This window comes from Varanus komodoensis, unplaced genomic scaffold (assembly GCF_004798865.1).
Source record: "Varanus komodoensis strain SLA01 unplaced genomic scaffold, ASM479886v1 scaffold1, whole genome shotgun sequence".
Classification (NCBI taxonomy): domain Eukaryota; kingdom Metazoa; phylum Chordata; class Lepidosauria; order Squamata; family Varanidae; genus Varanus; species Varanus komodoensis.
This window is the reverse complement of record NW_025335268.1, coordinates 90665663-90687053: the sequence shown is the minus strand read 5'-3', so window position 1 is coordinate 90687053 and position 21391 is coordinate 90665663. Positions and strand designations below refer to the sequence as shown.

The window sequence follows — 21391 nt, the reverse complement described above, 5'->3', positions numbered from 1 at the left end:
TGAGTTTTAATATAATACAAAACAAAACATACAGATGATGAGGCTAGCAGAATTACAATGCATCACTCCAGAATCTGAAGTCTGCAGGTGCAGGCTTGCTGGATGTAGATTAGCATATGAGATAAATGGATATCACACTTCTATGAATAAGTCTCAGTTTTCCAATCCTTTTAGAAGTCTCAGCCTATGCAGCAGCTTTTCAGAAAGAACATTCCCCTCCATGATCTATTCATCCATTTTTGTATTGATAGTCCAGCAGAAGATTTCCAATTTAATGTAATTTTGAGCTGGGCAGCCACAAGTATAACAATCAAGATTTTCTCTAAAAGGTGCTTGTTCTTATCTTTGAAAACTGAAGGTAGCTGTTAGGGCTCCACAGTTTTGAATTCGCCATTCCAAAATTCCACATACTGTAGAAATAACCTAGTTTCAATTTGAGCATAGTGGCCGCATATGTATTAAAGAACCAATGTGATGGCATCCTCTCCAGCACAATGGTGAAAGTGATATGTAAAACTGGGAATCAATCAATCAATCAATGTCAATATAATGAAGAAAGATCAATATTCAAAGATAATGCACTGTGGCGCATGACTGGAAACATCAATGTTTAAAATCTAATGTAAATGTACACTGCTCAGAAATGCTCTGGTATTAATCTTCTGGATCAATTTTGGTAAGAGACTGATTCATTTATCCACTCTGGATTATACTTACTTATGGGAAACACAATACATCAGCCACAAAAAGTACCCATTTGTTAGTCAGTGGCAATGTTTTATAGGTATTGGAACTTTTAAGAAGTAACTAGAAAAAAATCTAATATCTTCATACGCAACAATAATAAATAGAATAGTTTATAATTACCACAGGGCTTCAGAATTTTAGAGAATTTTAAAGACTCATTGTAGTCTTTAAGCTTGTTGAAACCAATTGTTTTTGAGCTCTGCCATGGATTAACAAACAGATGGATTCCTCCCCACCCCCATTCTTGCTCATACATTCCCTATGAATAAGAATTATCTAAAACGGATGAATGAGCCAGCCTTCCATCAGCATTTATTCCAAACACTAAGGGAACATCTCATCTGCACTGATGGACCTCCGAGCAATTTTATACCCATAACACAGTGTGGACCTTGATGCTTCTTTAGTTATGTGTTGCATCTATTTGGGGGGGTTTCTATTTTCAGAATTTTCCATTTTTGAATAATTGTACATTATTGCTTTATGTTTATCCAATTATATTGTGTCAAAACAACATAATTGTTTTTCTCACTACTGCTATTAGCTTTCTAGCATGTATTTTTAGGGGTAGATTTCTTGCACCTCTAGTTATGAGAAAAGAACATGCTTTGTACCTGCTAAATGGGAAGTTGCTATGTAAAGTCAGTGAGCTCTGTAGGGGTAGCTAGGGACAAGCCGTGGTGGTGAAAAGAGAAGCAGCAGCAAGAAATGAAATCTTGCTAGACTTTTTGTTATGTGCTGCCTGCTTTTTAATCGGCAACATTTAATTGAGAGAGCCAGTGTAGTTTAGCAGTACAAGTGTTTGATTCTCTGGGAGATCCAAGCTCTAATTCCCACTTGGCCACCAAGTTCACTGGGTGGCTTTGGACTAGTTCCTAACTCTCAGCCCAGCCTACCTCATAGGGTTATCATGAGGATAAGACTGGGAGGAGAAGGGAGATTATGTAAGCCACCTTGAATTCCTTAAAGAAAGAAAGGCAGGATATAATAGAAGTATATAAATAGCCCTTTATATTGGACATATTTGTACAATACCATATTCCATCTTACCTGCAACTTTCCTCCAGGAGCTAGTGAGAAACAAATAGCAAAGGCAGTGGTCAGGGAAAGAGGTGAAGGGAAGGAAGAAAACGAGGCAAGCCATCCCAAAACTCAGGGCCAATTTTTGTATCAGAAATCCTCAGGCCACTATGGGGGCCACTATGCCCTGAGAAGATCCACCACTTCCCTCAGTAAGCTAAAAAAAGATAAATACACCCCCCTTTACTTTGTCAGTGTGCAAGCATGGAGCAGCTTTTGGAAACCATCTTGTTTTGTGTACCAATGACCCAGAAGTCATTCTGGGGTATTCTGTGTGAAGAGATTGTTATGATGACAGTATATTTATATCCTCCCTCTGCCTCTTGCAATGAATCCAGTGTGGCTTATATAGTCCTCCATTACTCCATTTTATTGCCACAATGACAAACAACCCTGTGTGGTGGGCTGCACTGAGAGTGAGTGACTGCCCCAAACTCACCCAGTGAGCTCCAGGGAATAGAACCTGGATCCCCCAGGTCCCCGATCCAACACTTCACACTTGCTCTAGGGAATGACTGAGGGGCTGCTATGCTCCCTGTGCCTCACAGTAGCTCAGCTTCCAGTATATGGAGGGGTAGAGACAAGACACAACAAAGTTGGCTATCAAGAAGGAAGTTGAAATAATTGACAAAGCTTTAAATTAGGATCGCTAGTAACGGAGAAGGCATTCTAGGTACCTTGGTATTCTGCCAAGGTACCTGGACCCTAGAATAGACCTTGCCACAACTAGTGAAAAGGAATGAAATGAAATAAGCATCTATTTCATGTGAAGCATTTAATTTTGTTGGGGAGGGGAGAGGAGCTTCTAAGCATTTAAAAATAATTCTGCAAACAGCACCCAGCCACACACAGAAGTCTCATGTTCCATTGACCTGCATGTAGTCATCTTATACTTCTAAAATATCTAAAACCCAGATCTTTAAAAAAAAGATAATTTCCACAACATAAAATCCATGTTCGAAAGAACAGGAACTCCCATCTTTGCTGCTAAGTTTAGTTTCTGGGTGGACACTCTGCTGTCTAATGGAAGCTGCTCCAGAATTCTGCACTTCTTTATTGATGTCTATGAGCAATTTATATTTCCGGGGGGGCGGGGGAGACAAAGTTCTATGGAAACTGGCTCTGTGCCTTGGTCTAGTTATTCCAAGCCTATGGTTTCAAGAGTCTCTGCATAAAACCTTTTCTACTATACAGAGTTCCTTCTACCCACCATTCAACTCTAGGAGAGCAATCAGACTTCCAGTGTTTATGTAGCAGCTTCCTTGCTGCTGAAAAAGCTTGCTGAACCCATGCCATCTTTAGAAAGCACTCACAGGGAAGGACTATAGCCCAGAATCAAATGGTAAAAGACCAAAGATATAGATAAAAACCAAGCCAATCTAATGCCAAAACACAAAAACTGAGAAGTAGCGCATTTTGGCTGGTCTTGGTGACCAAATGTTTTTCCTTGTCCGGGCCTGCCCCTTTCCCAAAAGGCAGGGTCTTGTTCCTGACCTTTTTCTTCTCTGACACTCAGCACAAGACCAGAAGAAAATCTCATGCTCTAAGCTTGGACTCAGGGCAGGGCAGGGCAGGGCGGGGGAGAAGAGAGCTGCCATTGCACCAAGATGAGAACACTCATCAGCTTTATACCCCCAATGGAGGAATCCTCTTCAGAGGAGGAGCTAAGGCTTCCAGGGACAAGCAACTTGGCCAGGACACTGAAATGAGGGGTGGCCATGGGTCCAGCCCCACAAGGGGAGGGGAACTCTGTCTCTGAGTTGGCGGCTGAGCAACCACCAAGACCCTGAGCATGGCAACATCTCAAGAGGCAGACCAGAACAAATGCTGTGAAGAGGTATGTCTGTTTGCAAAGGAAGGCTCCTCATGACAAGAGGACTTGTCAGTAAAGCCCGCCTCACAAAGAGGAATTTTTCCCACTAACCTTAGATGCACTACAGGGTTGGAAGTTCCAGCTTATAAACTTGCAGCTGAGAGCTGCTGGTTCCTAAAACATCACTTTTATTTCAGCTCTTAGTGCCTTAAAACTTAGCTTTCTTGGGCTTGTGTTTCCTCGGACTTATCTTTCAGGCTGCTGATCTATGGATTCTGAATACAACCTTGCTTTCACACTGCCTTTTTTCTGGACTCATAATATTGTGCTTTGACCTTTTGCTTACCTACAGACTTTGCTAAATGGATTTGCCCCACAGCACAACTGTTGGGTGCAGGGATAGGCAACTGGACCTTTGCCTCCACCTCCCAGCAAGTCAGAGTGAAAACAAATCCCAGCTTTCAACCTGTGCTTCAGGTCAGGGTTCATCTCCTCTCCTCTGTAACACCAGATTTGGAGGAGCCCTTGGACTACTCTTGCTCACCTGATCCTTCCTCCTGCTGTGGGGAAGAGAGTATCAAACAAAGGCAACTACAGTTCTAGTACATATGTACAAAGCGTGCTGGCAAGAGTTGCACATCCTCTATGCCTGTTCTCTGGGTCCAAGCCACATTTCAGAAAGTGAATGAAACTTCATGTTTCTCACGAACTAGCCAAAGCCTGAGGTCTAGCAATGCTGTCTTCTGAATTCAAAGAAAATCTTCCACTACAGAGATTCCAGCATCTGTGTGTTGGACAATAGTCTAATAGTCCAGTAACAATTTATGTCTAACAATCCCAAATTGCACAATCCCAAAACCTAGATAAGATACACTAAAGAATGAAAGACAATCTAACCAATTAAAGCAGGGGAGTCACTGCTGGCAAATTAGCAGGCACAGCAACAGCCAAACCAAGCAATTTTGTGCTCAACAGGTTCAGCAAGAAATGTGGAAGCCGGGCCTTGTGCCATCTGCTCTGTGGTTCCACTGTCTGACCTTAATGTGGACTGGAGAAGATTCAATAAGCAGATTTACACAGGGCCAGAAAAGGCTTTATTTGCAGCTGCTCTGTCTGTTGTTGCAGCCCCAGGCTGATTCATAAGGAAAATGACCAATTGCAACCTGGGAGTAAGTCATTAACTATGATGCACTGGGGATCTCGCAGAGGCATCAGCCTTGCCAAGGCACCACATGAACTGCCCACATAATATTCCTTTTAGCTCAGTAGCAAATCGTTGCATTCTTCTGGTACATCCCCAATGTTACCACTGACCAAGAGGCACCCCATAGTTTTCATGTTTAAAGACCAGCCCTTCTCCATGCTTTCCCTGTCCCTGGGCCGAATGACCTACTCTTGCATGAGTGAGAACCAAAAGATTCCCGCAATGGGAGGCACCAACTACGTCCCTTAACAGGTGGTCTGATCCATAGTTCAGTGTAAGTTAAGCAGCAGCATTTCAATCAGCCTCCATAAGGTCTCATCCTGCTCTCTTCTCAGCAGAGAGGAGAGCAAGATGACACAGAATGTTTTAAATGCCTCAGTCTGAACTTCAAACTGTTGCATCCTTTTCCTTTGCTACATTCCAATACAGTCTTCCCCAACCTGGTGTCCTATGTTGGATTACAACTCCCTTCAGCTCCAGTCAGCATGGCCAAGGTTGGGGAAGCCTCTCTGGCAGGGTTCCAACCATTCTGTATGCTGAAATTTAGTCCTCCTATTCAGCTATGGAAAGTGGAAGTTCAACCATAATGGCCAATTTGGTAGGCTCAGTCAGATTTGTTTCCTTTTACCTCTTCTGGCTCAATCAGCTTGAATTCCATGCCCCTGCCAGTCCAGGCAATGAAGTGGGCATTGGCTGGATCATCAAGGAGCGTGACGAGGAACTGCCACAGCTGGAGTGACCCCCGTCTCTGGTAAGGAGGCCCTTCACGATATACTGTGGGTTCTTGCTTCACTTTACCTGTTTACAGCAACAACACCATCACACACCAGTCAGAATGGACATTCTATTAGCCTCACTTTCTCCTGCTCTAGATTGCTCCAAACAACTACAGACTTTCTTTAAAAGCAGGTAAATAAGCAGCTGCAAATCTGGCAGGTGATACTTGTTTTCTGCATCTCGCCTCACAGAGAGATGGTGCTGCATAGGCAGCCAACTGTGGGAGTCCCTGTCCTTTCATATGCCCTATCTTCAGGTGGACAGGAACCTAGGTATACTATTGATGACCAGTGGCTTTTAGCAGATTCAGCCAGAGTCATAGGGCACAATCGAGGCAGATCTTGTGAAGCACATGGAAGGGCTGCTTATTGGCTAAGGCAGTAATTGCTGAGCTCTCTTCCACATGCCTGCCCCCCACCCCTCCCCGCTGTTCCTGCAACACACACAATTCCTTACCTTCCATCCTCTCTGGTACAACACAGGTGTCATCAAAGTACAATTGGGCATCTTTCTCATAGGAGAACCCTAGGAGGAGAGAAGACATGCCCATGAGCTTATCACAAGTTCTGTTTAATTCTCTGAAATGCATCACAACACAAAACCTGGATGGTTCAGTTCATGCTACTGCTTTGCTTCTTGATGTCAGTGAGATGTACTTAGCCATTTGCTGAAACCAACCAGTAAAGCTTCAAAGGGCTTAACTGCAAAGGTGCCAATTGCTGTTCTCATAACTCCGACAACTTGTCCGGGAAGCCAGTTCATGGCCGGTTTCACATGGAAATGATCAGCAGCAAGTGAAGGAAAGAGATCTGTAACCAAAGTAGCACCAACCAAAAGAAGTTTCTTGGGCTGCAGTCACCCTGTTTGGATTATGCCTCCTGCACTGATTCTCCTAGTACTTATCTGGCCATTTAGATTGGCAAGGACAAGCATAGACCTCAGCACAGCTCCCCAGCATCGCTTGCAGGAGTTATCAGTATGCCTGTAACTCATAATCCCTATTCCCTGTGTATGTATGCATGCGTGCGCACACACACACGCACAGAGAATGAGAGAGAGAGATCTAAAAGGTATCCTAAAGTTTTGCTTAAACTAACCGAATAGATCTGTCTAGAATCTAAAAGGGTTAAATTGAACGGCTTTAAGAGGAAATCTCCTTCCCATGTGTTGAAACTGCACAGGTAAGTCTTGCCCAATATATATACACTGTTGATCACTATGTCCACTATAAATCAGCTTTCCCCAGCTGATGACTTCCAGATGTGTGGGACAACAACTCCCACTATCCCTGGCCAATCCAACACATCCGAAAGGCACAAGACAGGGAAAGGCTGTTCCAAACCTATGCACAGACTTATTTCTTTGGACTCTCAGGACAACTGTGGTTCTGCTTCTGATCCAGACATAAGTAGCTAGAAAACTGAACAGATTTAACAGGATGCGGGAAGTGAGGGTTACTGCCTCACTGCAGGAGGAAAAAAACTTTTCATTTCATTTTCCTAATTGTGGCTGCTTCCTAGAGCAGGCATGTAAATCAAAACAAAAAAGGGGCATATTTTTTGACTAAGATCTGAAGGATGTGCAATGTTGGATTTGTCAATTACAGTGCACTCCTATGTGTGACTACTCAAGCTTAAGTCCCACTGAATTCAACAGGACTTACTCCCAGGTAAATGTTTATAGGTCAATGGACTGACTCAATCTAATCTTCCTCCTTTAGTCAATTTGCAAATGGTTTCTTAGCTTAAAAGAGGCAGAGCATGACATGGCCTCTTTTGACAAAGTGCTTGCAAGCCTGACTAAGAGAAGAAGGGGTTGTGCTGTGGATTGTTTCCTCTAAATTGGAAAAGAGGCAGTTTAAAGACTTGATCTTTAAACAAAGGTATTTGCATTCTTTGCAAACTGGTTGAAAAGCAAGAGCATGAAATCTAAGCTCTAACTCTGTACAAATAAAAACAATCAACAGCTTGTTAAAAAAAATCCCTCTTCTGATTCCAGTGATCAAGACCCATGGATCTATATTGCCACATGCACCTACCACCACATCTATTCCATTTACATTGTTCCTTTCCTCCATCATGGAAATCAAGGTGGAATGCCTGGGGTTCCCTGGCAGTCTCCTGTCAAGGCACCAAGCAGGCCCAGGCTCAACAACAGAGCATCTGCTTTGCACGCGGAAGGCCCCAGTCTCAATTCCCTGCCTTTCCAAGGATTCTCTAGGAAAGAACCCTGCCTGAAACCCTGGAGAAACACAGCCAGTCATTGTTGGCAGTCCTGACCATGATGGACCATGGTCTGACTCAGTAAAAGGGAGCATCCAGTGTTCTGCTTAGCTTCAGCAGGATTGCTGTACCATTCCACAGGATGGAATACATACAAATTTCCTACACAGAATCCATTATCCATGTAGGAAATGTGTCATAAGTGAGAGAGTCCTTAATGCATCCATGCAGCATTGTCTTCTCACTCCATTCAAACAATGCCACATGGGCTTGCTTCAGTGTGAAATCATGATTTTATAGATAGCTTCCCTTTTCTTTGTCTTCATACACATGTGAGAAAGATGCTGTTTGCTCAGATAAAGGTTCCATCAAAGGAAGGATTTCATACGAATTCAGGCCGCTATGGCAGGTGGCATCTTCACCTTCTGTGCCAAAAGAGGAAGGAGGCAAAATGGAAGAAGGCACTCTTCAACAAGTGGAAGGAGACATGTTCATGTCCAAGGAAGGAAACTGCTGTCAGACAGTTAGTCCTGAAAGATCACTGCTCATCTACTTGCCAGGAACCAGAACAGCTTGTAGTAAGATGATGGGGAATTAGCAAAATCGAGATAACATCATCATCTGAATAAAGCTGGCTTCCCTGATCCAATTAATGTGAGGGTGTAAAAATATAATTAAGAGCTTTAAGACTGCACACTCACTCTGCGATTGCCAATTTCCTTGCATGGTTTAAGGATGGCTGGAAGATTTGCTAGGGACTTGCTGCCTGTGAAGTTCAGCCACAGCATTCTACTGACGGAGGAAAGCCTGACGTGGCTGTGCTGTGTTTTCAGGACTATTGCTCTTTTTAAACAGCACTGAATGCCCAGCACAGCTCCTCCCCTGAGCTTGCTGGACCATTTGAACACATCCACTTCTGCCAGGAGGTTCAAGCCAGGAATGTTTGATATTCTGTGATGCAAACAGGAAATCGAAGCTAAGAGATAGTGGCCTACCGCACACCATTAAAAGTTCAACAATGAGATATTAACTGGCCCAAGAGCCAGGCTTTGGCAAGGAAAGGACCGCAAGAGAGAGATCAGAGGTTTCAAATATAAGAAAGAAATACACACCAGGAAGCCCCCGATTCAAATCTCACTGCTGAACTCATTAGGTGGTCTTGGGCAAGCCGCTGTCATTCAGCCTCCATTTCCCATGTGCATGATGGGGATAACACATAACCCTGGATTGTTTACTAAAGTAAACTTTGAATACTGTTAAGTACTATATAAATGCCTAAGATGTCATCAGTATTATTAGCAGCTGCCTCTCACTGTTGCCTTGATACTTCTTTGTGTGTTAATAAGGAGCTTTAAGCAGAGACATGAACACCAATGCTGTTCTGATTTTAGAGTCTTAAGTTGGAAGGATCCTCAATGTTCATCCAGTCCAGCCTCAGCTCAATGCAGGCTCCGTGATGTGGGATACTGGTATAGCATTCCTTCAGCCTCTGCTCAAATATTGCAGCAAAGGAGAGCCCGCCACGTCATAAGGCTGTTTAGTCCACTGCTGAACAACTGAGATTGGGGATCCCAGGGGTTCCAATCTGCCCCCAGGAGCAACAGAGAAAAACTCTCCTCTCCCTCTTTTGCACAGCAGCCTTTCAGATATGTGAATGCTAAGGTTGCCTCTCCCGTTGGTCTTCTCTTCTCCAGGCTAAATATACCCTCTCTTTCAACCATTTCTCAAAGGACTTATTTGCAAAGAAAGTGCACTCTGGCCCTCACATGCAGCTGCACTCCAGCACACCTCGCCATTTTATCTCTCATGCTCACAGAGATCTCTCGCTTATTTATGTATATACCAATTACTCACTTACCCTCATGGCTGTTGGGGAAGTAGCCTCCTCCTCTCACATATGCTGACTGGCAATTAGGCACTTCTGAAATAAAGAAGGACCTACAGTTAATACCGTTGCAACCTTCATACACTTCATTTCTTGTTTGGATTAGGAACATAGGCACAATGGAAGTTACCTTCTACTGAGTCAGGCCCTTGGTCCCTCCAGCCCAATATAATTAGCACTGGCTGCCAGCAGCTCTTCAAAAATTCAGGTGGATTTTTTTCCGAGCCCTACCTAGGGGTGCTGGAAACTGAAAATTCACTGGGGGGTGAGGCCAGGTATCTGCAGAATGTAGCTGCATGAGGAAGCATGTCTTACCTTGCTTTAGGAACCCCTGTAACCAAGCAGTGGTAGAGGCATAGTAAGGCTCACATTACTATGTGTGGAGCAGTGCTGCAGGCCCTAACTGGTTCTCTGTCAGGCTGAAACCAACCCACAGAATTACAGGCAGTCATTGAGACACGAATGGGAGTCATGAAGCAACCCCTACAGTGGAAGCTCGCTTTGCCCCAAACCAGTGCAAAAATTCCCAGGTATCTGAAATTAAAGTTCCCCAGGTGCCTGCCAGCTGTTTAGGTCAGTCTGATGACAAGGTATTTCCCATGACTGTCCTCCTGAATCGGTAGAAAGTCAATACTATAAACCTGTTAGAAGGCCTGATCTTTCAAATTTTGGCAAGCAAAATAAAGACTAAATATTAATTTGAATGACCGAAACTGCCATAATCGTAGGCAATTGGTTCATCTAGCCCAGTGTTGTCAACACTGACTGGCAGCAGCTCTCCGGGGCCTTAAGCAGAGGACTTTCCCACCCAGGTTTCCCCACAGCCTGGCAAATCAGCTAGGCGGTGTAGAAAAGGCTGTGGTTTCACTTGGGGTTGCACAAGAAAAGGCTTCAGTGACCACAAAGCAGTCAGGATTGTTGGTTTACTGCCACTAGCAGTAGTCAGGAAGTAGTGATCTTAATTGGGGTTCCTGAGGTGAGGAGAAGACTTGAGTCTGCTTCCTTCCCCAGTGACTCTGAAGCAGCTGGGATTGCTGCTTTCTCATCACTTTAGCTTCTGTTCTGCCCTAGCAACCCCAAAGGAGCCCATCCCATGTGTATGCACATGTGCATGTTTGTGCATGTGTGCACACACACATGGCCTTAATCAACACTGGATGCTATTCTCAGGCACCCTTCACATCCTACCTAATCCAGCTTTCTCCAGTCTGTGCTGCCTGGTTGGGTTGGACTGTAACTTCCCAGAATCCATCAGCTACCCTTCAGGGGGACCAGGTTGAGGAAGGCTGACTTATTTTTTTCAACTGGAGATATTAGGGATTAAGCCAGAGGCCTCTGGCATGAAAATCATATGCTCTGTAACTCAGCTACAACCCTTCCCATAATTTCCCCATTTCTATGAAAACAAAAGACTCCCAAGAGAGGTTAAACCTCAGAACTATTTTGGCTCCTTTCCCATGTGCACAGGCTATTTACCCACTGGTATCAGGCATTAAGAGATGAGAGGAATCAGCTGCTAAACAGGAGATGCCCTGAACTGATGGACAATGATACAATCCCTTGAAAAACAGGTACAACTTATTGTTCCTGGAAGTTGTAATGCAATCCACTGTATTGCTGCAGCTGTCTCTCCCCGAAGGCAAAGGTCTCCGGTATCCCTTTCCAACAGCATGTGAAAGACACGCTTATGAACCTGCATGATCAGTCAGGAAAAAGGTATTCAAGGCACCATCTCAAGGCACTGAAGCACCATCTCAAAGTGAAGCTCTGTATTTTGTATTCCCTCCAACAACACGTGAGAAGCAGGGTGAGAAGAGAAAAATTCCTTTAACTTTAGATCTTTTCCCATCTGTTCCACCCCTGCCTCTGAGAGGTCATGGTATTTTTAGGCCTAAGGCGATTTGCAGTTATGTAGTGGGCTGAACATCAACAGCAGCTGCACAATCTAACAAGTGATCAGGCATCCCCCCACCAATTTATATATCCCAAGGTGAGTTTTCAGCAGCAATCCAAAGTCAGCTGCAGGTTCATAGCCGCCCAATGGAGAACAGAAGGTGGGAAGAGGAAGAGCTTTTGCACAAAAGTGTGCAAAACTGCCTCCATCCCCTCCACCCACTTCAGCCCAGTAATGCTTTTCAGATTATGGAAGCTTAGATTCTGCTACATCTGTTGAATGCCTGATTTTTAAATTTATTTTTTAAGCCAGAAAGAGATAATCTAATGGTCTGAGCAGGTTAAAGACAGGCACAAAAGGCAGCTGCTCCTCTCTCCCTGAACAAGAATGTGCAGAAACAGCACTGACCACCATTTTAAGGGAACCCTGGGTGGAGGGGAAGCCCCCTGAAGCATTCCTGCAGGCAGAGCACAAGAGCAGCAGGTTGACTGACTGCATCTGATAACTTTACTGGGATGGCAGTTATAGTGTCCATCTCCCTTTGTGGCAAGAAGCAGAGAGGAGCAGTTGCCACAAACCTTTCTTGGCCTGAGTGGAACTGTTTGATGTTGTCTTCAAACTCTAAACACACACACACACACACACACACACACACACACACACACACACACACACCTTTCAGCAGATATTGAGCTATTCCTCAAAACCAAACTAAGAGGACTAAAGGTTTGCTGGAATTTGCAGCATTGCTCAGAAGTCATGTTTAAAAATGGTTGAGAGATTCTGTGACTGCAATCTGATTAGTATCACAAGTCCAGAGGCTGCATTGAAAATAGGCTTATTAGCCACACTGAACCTGGTTTTCTCCAGATATTTTGGATTATATCTTACATTATACCTGACCACTGGCTGTGTTTACTGGGGCTACTCTTGAAGGTGCCCAGTCAGTGAAGGCCATACACTATATGGTAAATACAGAAGATCTGCTTTATGGCATGAGAGACACTAGAAGCAAGTACTCACATACATGCAACCAGGCCAGGGAAGGAGGGGGTTGTTGGTGTGGATTCAAATCTAGCACTTGCCTGAATCGATGCAGTAGTCCCTGGGCTCTTGCTTGATTCCCATTGGAGACTGGAATCCATGTGTTGGGGGACCTGGAATGCCTGGGACCCCATGATCATAGAGTGGGTCATGGTACTCCTGTTTGAATCCCTGAGGAGGATGGGTAGCAGCAGGGACAATAGGCTCTGACATTTGCCTATGGTAGACAGGACGATTGTCTCCAGAAAGCCCTGGCTGAGGATACGGGTGGCAAGGTTCAGACATTTGTCTTTGAAACCTTGATGAAAATGAGAGAATGAGAGAGAGTTATTACAAATCTAAACTTTTCCTCCAGTTTACATTCCTAGACAAATGGAGGATAATAGATAAATTCAGAATCATATCCTCAGTCACTCAATGTATTAAAAAATCACTTTTAGTAAAAATAACTCAAGCATGGAAGTATATCAGTTTGTTGGGAGTGGAAGGAACACTGCAACTTCCCTTTCAGATTTCTGTGGTACCATCTTCACTTTGAAGACTTACAAACCTTTCTGCAAACAAGGAGCTAATATCTGAATTGTTTGGTGGGGAAACACATGCCCTGTTTTGAAAAAGTATTCTACAGAGACAAACAGCACACAGGCTAAAAAGAACTTTATAGGACATCCAAGGAATGCAGCTAAAGGACTGCAACGGATGGGTCCAAACATCAGACAGCATAAAGGGAAAGGTGTTACTCAAACCTCACTGAGCTCTTGGTAAGCCTTAACCAACCTGGTAACCTTCAGATGTGCTTGACTGCAGCTTCCCTTTCCCATCATTCTTCCATTCACTCAATGGAAGAATGATGGGAATTGCTGTCCAGCACATCTTGAGGGTGTCAAGTTGGGGAAACCTGTTTTAGACAAACTTCTCAGAGTTAACTTACATCAAACACTGGTATGAAAATAAGGTTCTCCATGAAGTCTAGAAAAATAAGGACTTTTTGCTCACCCTTCCCAGAACTGGTTAATTACTTAACAACTCCCATATTACCTCCTACAAGTCTCCATTTGATTCTCAGAAATGTACTGGGTGAAGAAAGCTACATTTATATTTTTAAGGGCAAGCCAAAACAATATAGGATATGGAGGAAGATCCATCCCAGGACTCTGACTACCTAACTTTCCATAAATGATGAAAAATTCTCCTAGCAGACATGGAGGCAAAATGAATCCTAGCATAAGAAAGAGCTAGGCATTAACGATTTTTCCTTTCTGCCGAATCAGCCAACAGCAATTGGGAAAGATCCAGGAAACAACAGCTGAAAGGACGAGAGAGGTCACCCCATTCTTTACGCTAGAGTGAACTCGCCTGTGGTTCACCCCCAAACACTCTCATTGCAGGGCCAAATGACACATCATGGTACAAGTGTGATCTCCGATTGGATGTTTTCATTTTAATTGAAGAACTGGATCAAAGCACCAGCACTGTGGGGAAGGAGGCAGCCATGGTGTAGACACAATGAGGGCGCAACATCAGAAGCAACTAGCTGACTACAGCAGCAACAGCATGACAACCCTGCCATGCCAACTAGACCTGCAACTGGGTAAGAGACTGTTCCCAATGAGAGAGACAGGCAGTTGCCCTTTTGGGGAAGAAGAGGAGACAACGACTTTGTTGCGGCCAAGTTTCACTCCAAAGAAACAAACAAATGGTTACATAATTCTGAATCCACTCAGCAATCTGTGAGTGCCAAGTGGCTGCTAATCTGCCTATAAGGGGCTAGGGATTAAACCTTTAACTCTCCACACAGGGAAAAAATGTGCACTTTCTGAAAAGTTGCTGGGCTGTATGGAAAGTTGGGCAGTCAGACTTAACAGATCTTACCAGAAAATATGTTGAAAGAACATCAGGATTCCAGCCAGGGGGATTTCTCTACCCTAAAGAGTTTGGGGGAAATAATTTCTCTTTTAAGGGCCATGACCAGATGTTACTTTAGCTTCCTTGGTTCCAGATTAAACATGGAAGTGCCAAATTTGGATGGATCCTGAACTGGGTGGGAAATGATTTAAGAGAAGCAGGATTATTTTCCTGGGATTCCACCTGCCCTCACATTTTCTTTCCAGAGAGCCAGCTTGTGGGGACTGCATACCCACAGAGGTCCCTATCAGGAGTTTATACCCAGAGGGTAGCAGCATAACAATCTGCATATCTGGACAATGGGCACCTGAAAACCTGAGCTGAGGTGTCTAAATCAGCCCCACAAGGGGATTAATCTGGACAATCTGGCATTCTTCAGTTGGACTACAACTTCCTGGTTTAACTAATGGTTAGTGAGTCTGGGAGCCGTAGTCGAAAACATCTAGAGAGCATCAGTCACCTAGCCCCAGATAAAATAAATGACAGGGGAGGCAGCCTGCCATATATCTGGTGCCCTCCAGATGTGTTGGGCTGCACCTCCAACCATACCCAGGGATTATTGGCTGCAATCACAAGATTTCCAGTCCAACACGTCTGGGGGATCAGGATCCAGAAGGCTGGGGGAAGGGTTGTTGTTGTTGTTTTTGTTATTAATTTATTTCTATGCTGCCCCTTGTGGGGGCTGAAGCTATGTTGGAGTCCTCATATTCCTACTTCTGAAATTTGAGAAGCTAGTAAGCAAGATGCACCCTCTCCCATTCTCCTAGCAACTTGAAAGTTGATTGATAGCAATCAATTACATTCCCAAGCACCAAGAGGCACACTGGCTCCATTTGGCTTTGTAACTTGATCCTCCACAGCTGACAGGCCCAGATTACTCTACTTCCGATCCGTGTCCTTCTAACCTTCCAGAATGTAACTCTAGAGCTGTGCTGGTATGGCCTTTACAGGAAGAGTCACTTCCAGATGGGGCTGTGCCAAGTGTCCCTAGCATAGCTTTAAGGTCACTGGGAACGCAGTGCCTGCGGGGTTCTAAAAAGCAACTTTAGATGCTGGGGATAGAGAGGTGCTGCTTTTTTAGGAGATGAGGTAGGGAAAGGGTCACAGTGAAAGATGAGAGAAGTTCTTTCTGGAGATAAGCTTTCAATGCTTTAATGTTAATTTAATTCATTGCCTTTGGGTTCTTTACTAGTGGAGATTAGCAAAGCATTTCTCATTGCATTTGACACAAGATAGATTGAGCTAGGCTTGCATACTGACCTTCAAGTCTGCCCCTTCCAACTGTTTTAAGAGCTCTTACATATTTGGTTATCTCCCCAGTATAAACCTATCCTTGTTTATGGGGAGGAGGCACACAGACACTTGGACTAACTGCATTTCCAAGAATCTCCACCTTGTTATGTGCTGGTTCTTACAAGCATCAACATCCAGCTAGAAGGCTTGGAAACCATGCAAATCATTCAGGAGACTGAAAAACATGCACTGTAAGAAGTTGGAAAATCTGCACTGCCCAAAAAGGCAGAGTTGTTTCCTGAACAGCAAACTATAACAGAAGAGCTCATTGGCTCAAGTGGTCTAATTCCATTACTTTAGGTCCCTATGGATGGCCTTTCAGATTGCAGTTCAGCATTCAGGGAAATAGGAAGAGCCTAATAAAATCCCTGAACTGGCTGCTGTACCAAAGTGATTGAAAGAGACACTGGGCAAGCTTCAGAGTTGTTTGCACTAAGCACAGGATAACAAATCCCAATTCCCAGAGAAAGAGGATTCTAGCAGAGATGGGATGGTTGAAATAGCAAACTAGTTACAGGAGCCTTCCTCAGCTTGATGCTCTCCATATGTTTGGAGCTAGCTCCCATAAGACCCAGCCAGTATGGCCCAACGGTCAGGATTGCTGGTAGCTGTGATTCAATACATCTGGAGAACATCAGGTTGTGGAAGGATATATTGCCTTCTATCAAGCTCTCAGGAAAACCTTGAACTGGTGGGATACCATTCACCACAGGAGTTGGCAATTGGAAAATAATTACTGCCAAGAGAGGCACAAGGTATGAAGGAGAAGGTATAGCTGTTTCACACTGTAAAAACAAAGCAGGGAGAGCACTAATACAGTATAATGACAAAGACTGGACAAATATCATACAGGAGCACCAAGTCTGAGCAGCACTAAGAAAGTTGCCTGCTCCTGTGCCCAATCTACAAAATTGGGAATGGTTGGAGATGCAGCCCAACATATCTGAAATAAAAGCAAATAGAGCAATACTGGGAAGGAAGCAGCAACAGCTGCAAAAGAAAGGCATATGTGTGATGATAAATTATCTCACTGTTTTGTCTCGGGGGTAAATTTAATCTAATAGCAGGAGAAAAGGGGATCACAGGACTTTATGAAGAACACCCCCCACCTCTCATTTGAGTTTCAGTGACAGCAATCGCCTATGGCCTGGTTCACATGTAACAACAATCCAGAGTATTGGTTGAATATGGGTTGTTATTGAACCATGGGTTATTCGCCACTAAGAACTTAGGAAATAACACGTTTTGTTGTTGGGTTGTGAACTTTGGGTTTACGGTACACATGTGACAACCTGTACTCTGTACTCAGTCTGTACTCACTAAATTGTACACTAAATTGTAAATATAAGCATGATAAATAGACCCTGTGAAATGAAACAAAAGACTTGAATCTACTTCAGTTTTTGTAAGATGCCCTGAAAATTTCATTGTGGAACAAGATATGACTCTCTAAAATATAGTGTCACAGTCCAAGTTGGAAGACAACCTAAATGTTGACTGATCAGTATTTTATAAGCCAAGAACTTGGCCTTCTGTAGTAGAAATTACTCCACTTTGGACATAGGAGGCCAGGCTGTTTCACTCTACTTCTCACTGTCTTAGAAGAAAATCGCTTGACTTGTTCCTTTTGAAGAGTAAGGCAGTATAAAGGGCCAACACTCCCTGATGCTCAGTATTAAAACAGTATGATTCAAAGTGCTTACATGTACAACGAAAAGCATCTAATATAAACTACAGCTAACTAAACTATTGTCCAGTTGTCCTTCTGCCAGTGGAACAAACACAGTTAGGAGATCAAATTTCTTCTCCTCCCTGCAGACCCTGAAACCTCTTCCAGAAGGCTGGTATGCCAGGGGTGTGTGTTCAGGGGACTGAGAAGGGAGGAAAGGAAGTGAAACTCCTGAGCAGAAGACCACTCGTATAATATTGGATTTCGTGCCCTGTGCTTCATAACCAATCAGAAAGCCACATTCCTTAGATGCCAGGCAAGTAAAGTCAGCTATGAGTCATAGCTCTGATGATGTGAACTTTTGTCTCCACTCTGCACTAGATTACATTACCCAACTTCAAAGAATCGGAAATGGCATTCCTAAACAGTCTGGGCATTCAGGTAGCAAAGTAAATGCTCCATTGAATGGCAAGGACCCTCAATCTGTGTACCAGAAAACAAAACAAAAGGCTCTTGTCTTACCTGGGTTCTGTTGGATACTGGTTTTCAGGCATCATCTTTGGCATCTGAATGGGCTGATGAGGTGGCCGAGGTACAGCAAAGGTTTGCTGCCTTGGTTCCTGAAGAGCATGAGAAGAAGGTGGAGGTGGGACTCCCTGCAAAGGGCCTGCGGTGGCGACATGGGTGGGGGTTTGCACAGGTGTGGTTGGCAGAGGTGGGGGTGGAAGGGAGGTGGTCTGGAGTGCAGGTGATGCTGGGGTAGTAGGTGGAGTTAATGGCTTGAACCCAGTAGGGGGCTTCCTATCGTAGGCACTGTGCAAAGAGAAAACAGAGAGGGGCACAATGTAAACCAGCTTCAGCTTGCCGCTCTTGACAGTTCTGGCTTGTTTGCATTTCATGGTTGTCAGGAAGTCACAGTTAAGGTTGTTCACAGCCCCAAGGGAATCTTTGTACTTCAGGCAAGTGACAAACAGGCTGAGTCATACAGCTCATTTTAAAACCGTTCTCTCACAATTTTCTCAGAGATAATTGTAGCTTCCAATGGTACCGAAGGGGAAACATAGCCTTCCCTTCCCCCATCTCTCTAGTACTTTACACAATCTGCCCACTTAACATATAGCCATTTCTGCAAGTTGCTTCAAATGCAACTTATCTCCCTACCCTACTCAGGCAAGGAGAAGAAAGTGTTTGCACCTGCATGCATGCATATCTATGTATGCACCTGACATCCTAAGCTCATATACTGTTTTACTGCGTTTATTGTAGTGTTAATGTGTAATATGTTATGTTTTTATCTTGTGTTGTGAGCTGCCCAGAGGTGCTGTGGCACAATAGGCAGCATACAAATGTTTTAAATAAATAAATATACAGAGGTCTTCTCTGAGTCTCCCCTCATTCTGATGTCTGGATGGTGGCTACCAGAGAAATAAGGCTTTCTCAGTACTGGCCCCCAGTTACAGAATGCTTTCCCCACAGAAATCTGCCTGGTGACAACACTGTTTTCTTTCTGTCCTTCCAGGCTTTTGGAATCAATGCAATTTTAGTCCCTGCTATACACTGGCAGTTTTAGACTCATGTTTAGTTTTCAGCTTCTTTTATCTCTTCATTTTACTAGATGGTTTTTATATTATATTTTTATCATGTTGGCTTTCTTTGTGCTTTTGTATTTTATTCAGTTGATTTTATATTGTAGTTTGTTTTCAGAGTTTTGCATTTTATTCCATTCTGAAATATTCAATGCTTAGAGAATTTGTTTTATAGATTTCATTATAAATATAATTAATAAAATAAATGCTGATTTCAACTGAGATCACATGCAAATATAGATAGGAAGAATCTGCATACATGACAGAAGACAGAAATGGTCACCCAGCCCCAATAATTTGGAGTTATTTTACACATATCCAGAAAAGGTCTTGCCAAGATGACACTAGCAAATATCAACAGTGTGTTTGCTTTATACTTAGGGAGAGTTTTAGAATCCAGAAGAGCAAAGACTCTCTATGAACTCGCAAGTATCACTTCCATGAAGACGTATTATGCTTTTTGGATGGATGACCTACCACAAATATATGTGTCAGCTACATGGAGTATTTAGAGAGTGGAGCTCATTCTTTACTGTTACAGTTTTGTTAGGCATTAGTCAAATGGTTTGCAAAGGCCTATCAATCAGGACTCCCTGGATGGGCTTGTAGATGTTTTTCAAGAGTTGGTAAACACAAGGGGTAGGCAAACAGATGCCCTCCAGACATTTTGGGCTACAACTCCCATAACTATCATGCAGCTTGGCTGAGGCAAGTTGTAGTTCAAAACACCAGGAGGCACCTATTCCATGATAAGCACAAATCCAGATTAGTTTCCTTCCAGCCTTCAAAACCCACCTAAACATAGAACGTGCATTTTGACTCCAAACCAGCTTTCCAATTTTGATGTTTAATAAGGAAGCATGTACAGGAAGGCAAGTCAACATGGAAGAACCTGGCAAAGGACAATTTCACATTGCCTTACAATAAGGCCCGAGATACACAATGAGTTGCATGTTCCTTTCACCCATTAAACCTGAGATGGGAAATCTCTTTCAGCCTAAGAGCTGAATTCCATCACAGGGGCTGCGTTCCAGTGGTTGGCAGGGCCAAAGACAAAAGAGTGCAACACATTCCTTCCAAATCTCAGCTTACTGCATCTTGAACCTCTTATTGCCAATTTGCCAGCCTTAGGAGAGGCACTTCGGCTATTCAGAATGTGAGCAAAATTGGCACAATAGCCAGGAAGTTACAAAATGATTGGAGATTCCATTTGGGAAACCTTGGAGGAATGGACTGGGACCCAAGAAGGGCCAGATTTGACCCCTGGGCCTGAGGTTTCCCAACTCTGCATTAAATATATATTTAGAAAAACGAGAGGCCACTATTGCTTCAGTTCTTTGTGCAGACTGGGAATTGCACTGCTGAGGTACTACAGAGCCAAAGCAATGCCATAAAATATGTTCTTGATGCACCTCACTTCCCCAGCTAGACAGCCCTTTAAAGGCTTTCAGCATCACCATTGTGGCAAGCTGCTGAAAATGGGATTGCTTTGGCTAACCATGTGCACACAACTCAGTGTCCATGCTTCCCAACCATCCCTTCCCAACCATCCAAAGGCATCTTAGTTGTGTGGCACAAGCCCACCCAACCTACCAATAGTTGTAGAGGCACTTTTCTCCATAATTAGCACAGAGCACCTGTTCATGGCTACAGGTGGACAGTTCAGAAGAAGGGCTGTGGAGTTCCCTCTTGATCTTAGCAGGGGGTGGTGCATGAAATACCACTAGATGAAAGAAATAAAAAGGGGGGGGTGAGGAAGAAAAAAAACAGAAGAAACCTGTTATAAATCAATCATATAGCTTAGCACTTGCTCAGACTCCTGTAGAGAGTAACTATCAGGTGCAGGTGGCCAGATGTTACTTATTGAACCCAGAGCTAGAGCTGTGTCTACAGTTGTCATAGCACAGCATGGTGCTGACCACACAAGCACAACTCTCATATTGTTTTCTTCTTGCCTTGAACAGTTACTAGGTCTGAGAGGGGAGCATGTTTAAGTTTGAATAGCAACGCTTTGCAAGTTGGCATGCTTCCAATGTGTCAGACCACAACTCCCATCATTCCCAGCCAGCTAGGGTGGGAAACACTGTTCTACAGCAATGTGCCAGTGCTGTGGTACCTCTGAGAACAGCATTAAGCACCAGTGCCAGCCTTGGTTACGATGCACACTGGGTAGCAGCTGCAGGAAGTGGGTACCTAGAAGCAGCCCTATTAGTGGTGGAGGGGGGTTACTAATGGGAAAGCGGGTCAGTAACTTTCCAAGTTATTTGCAAGA

The 21391-nt window shown here is 43.9% G+C and overlaps 1 protein-coding gene across 1 annotated transcript in view; it reads right to left on the bottom strand.

The window, feature by feature from the left end:
• Positions 1 to 21391, bottom strand: part of ETV5 (ETS variant transcription factor 5) — a 51112-nt gene that overhangs the window by 8359 nt on the left and 21362 nt on the right. The window contains exons 6-11 of the mRNA XM_044434581.1: positions 20713 to 20842; positions 18056 to 18346; positions 12708 to 12964; positions 9702 to 9764; positions 6078 to 6146; positions 5473 to 5642 (exon numbers count right to left, since the gene is read on the bottom strand). Of these exons, the coding sequence (XP_044290516.1) occupies positions 5473 to 5642; positions 6078 to 6146; positions 9702 to 9764; positions 12708 to 12964; positions 18056 to 18346; positions 20713 to 20842 (980 nt within the window). The remainder of the gene's footprint in view (positions 1 to 5472; positions 5643 to 6077; positions 6147 to 9701; positions 9765 to 12707; positions 12965 to 18055; positions 18347 to 20712; positions 20843 to 21391) is intronic.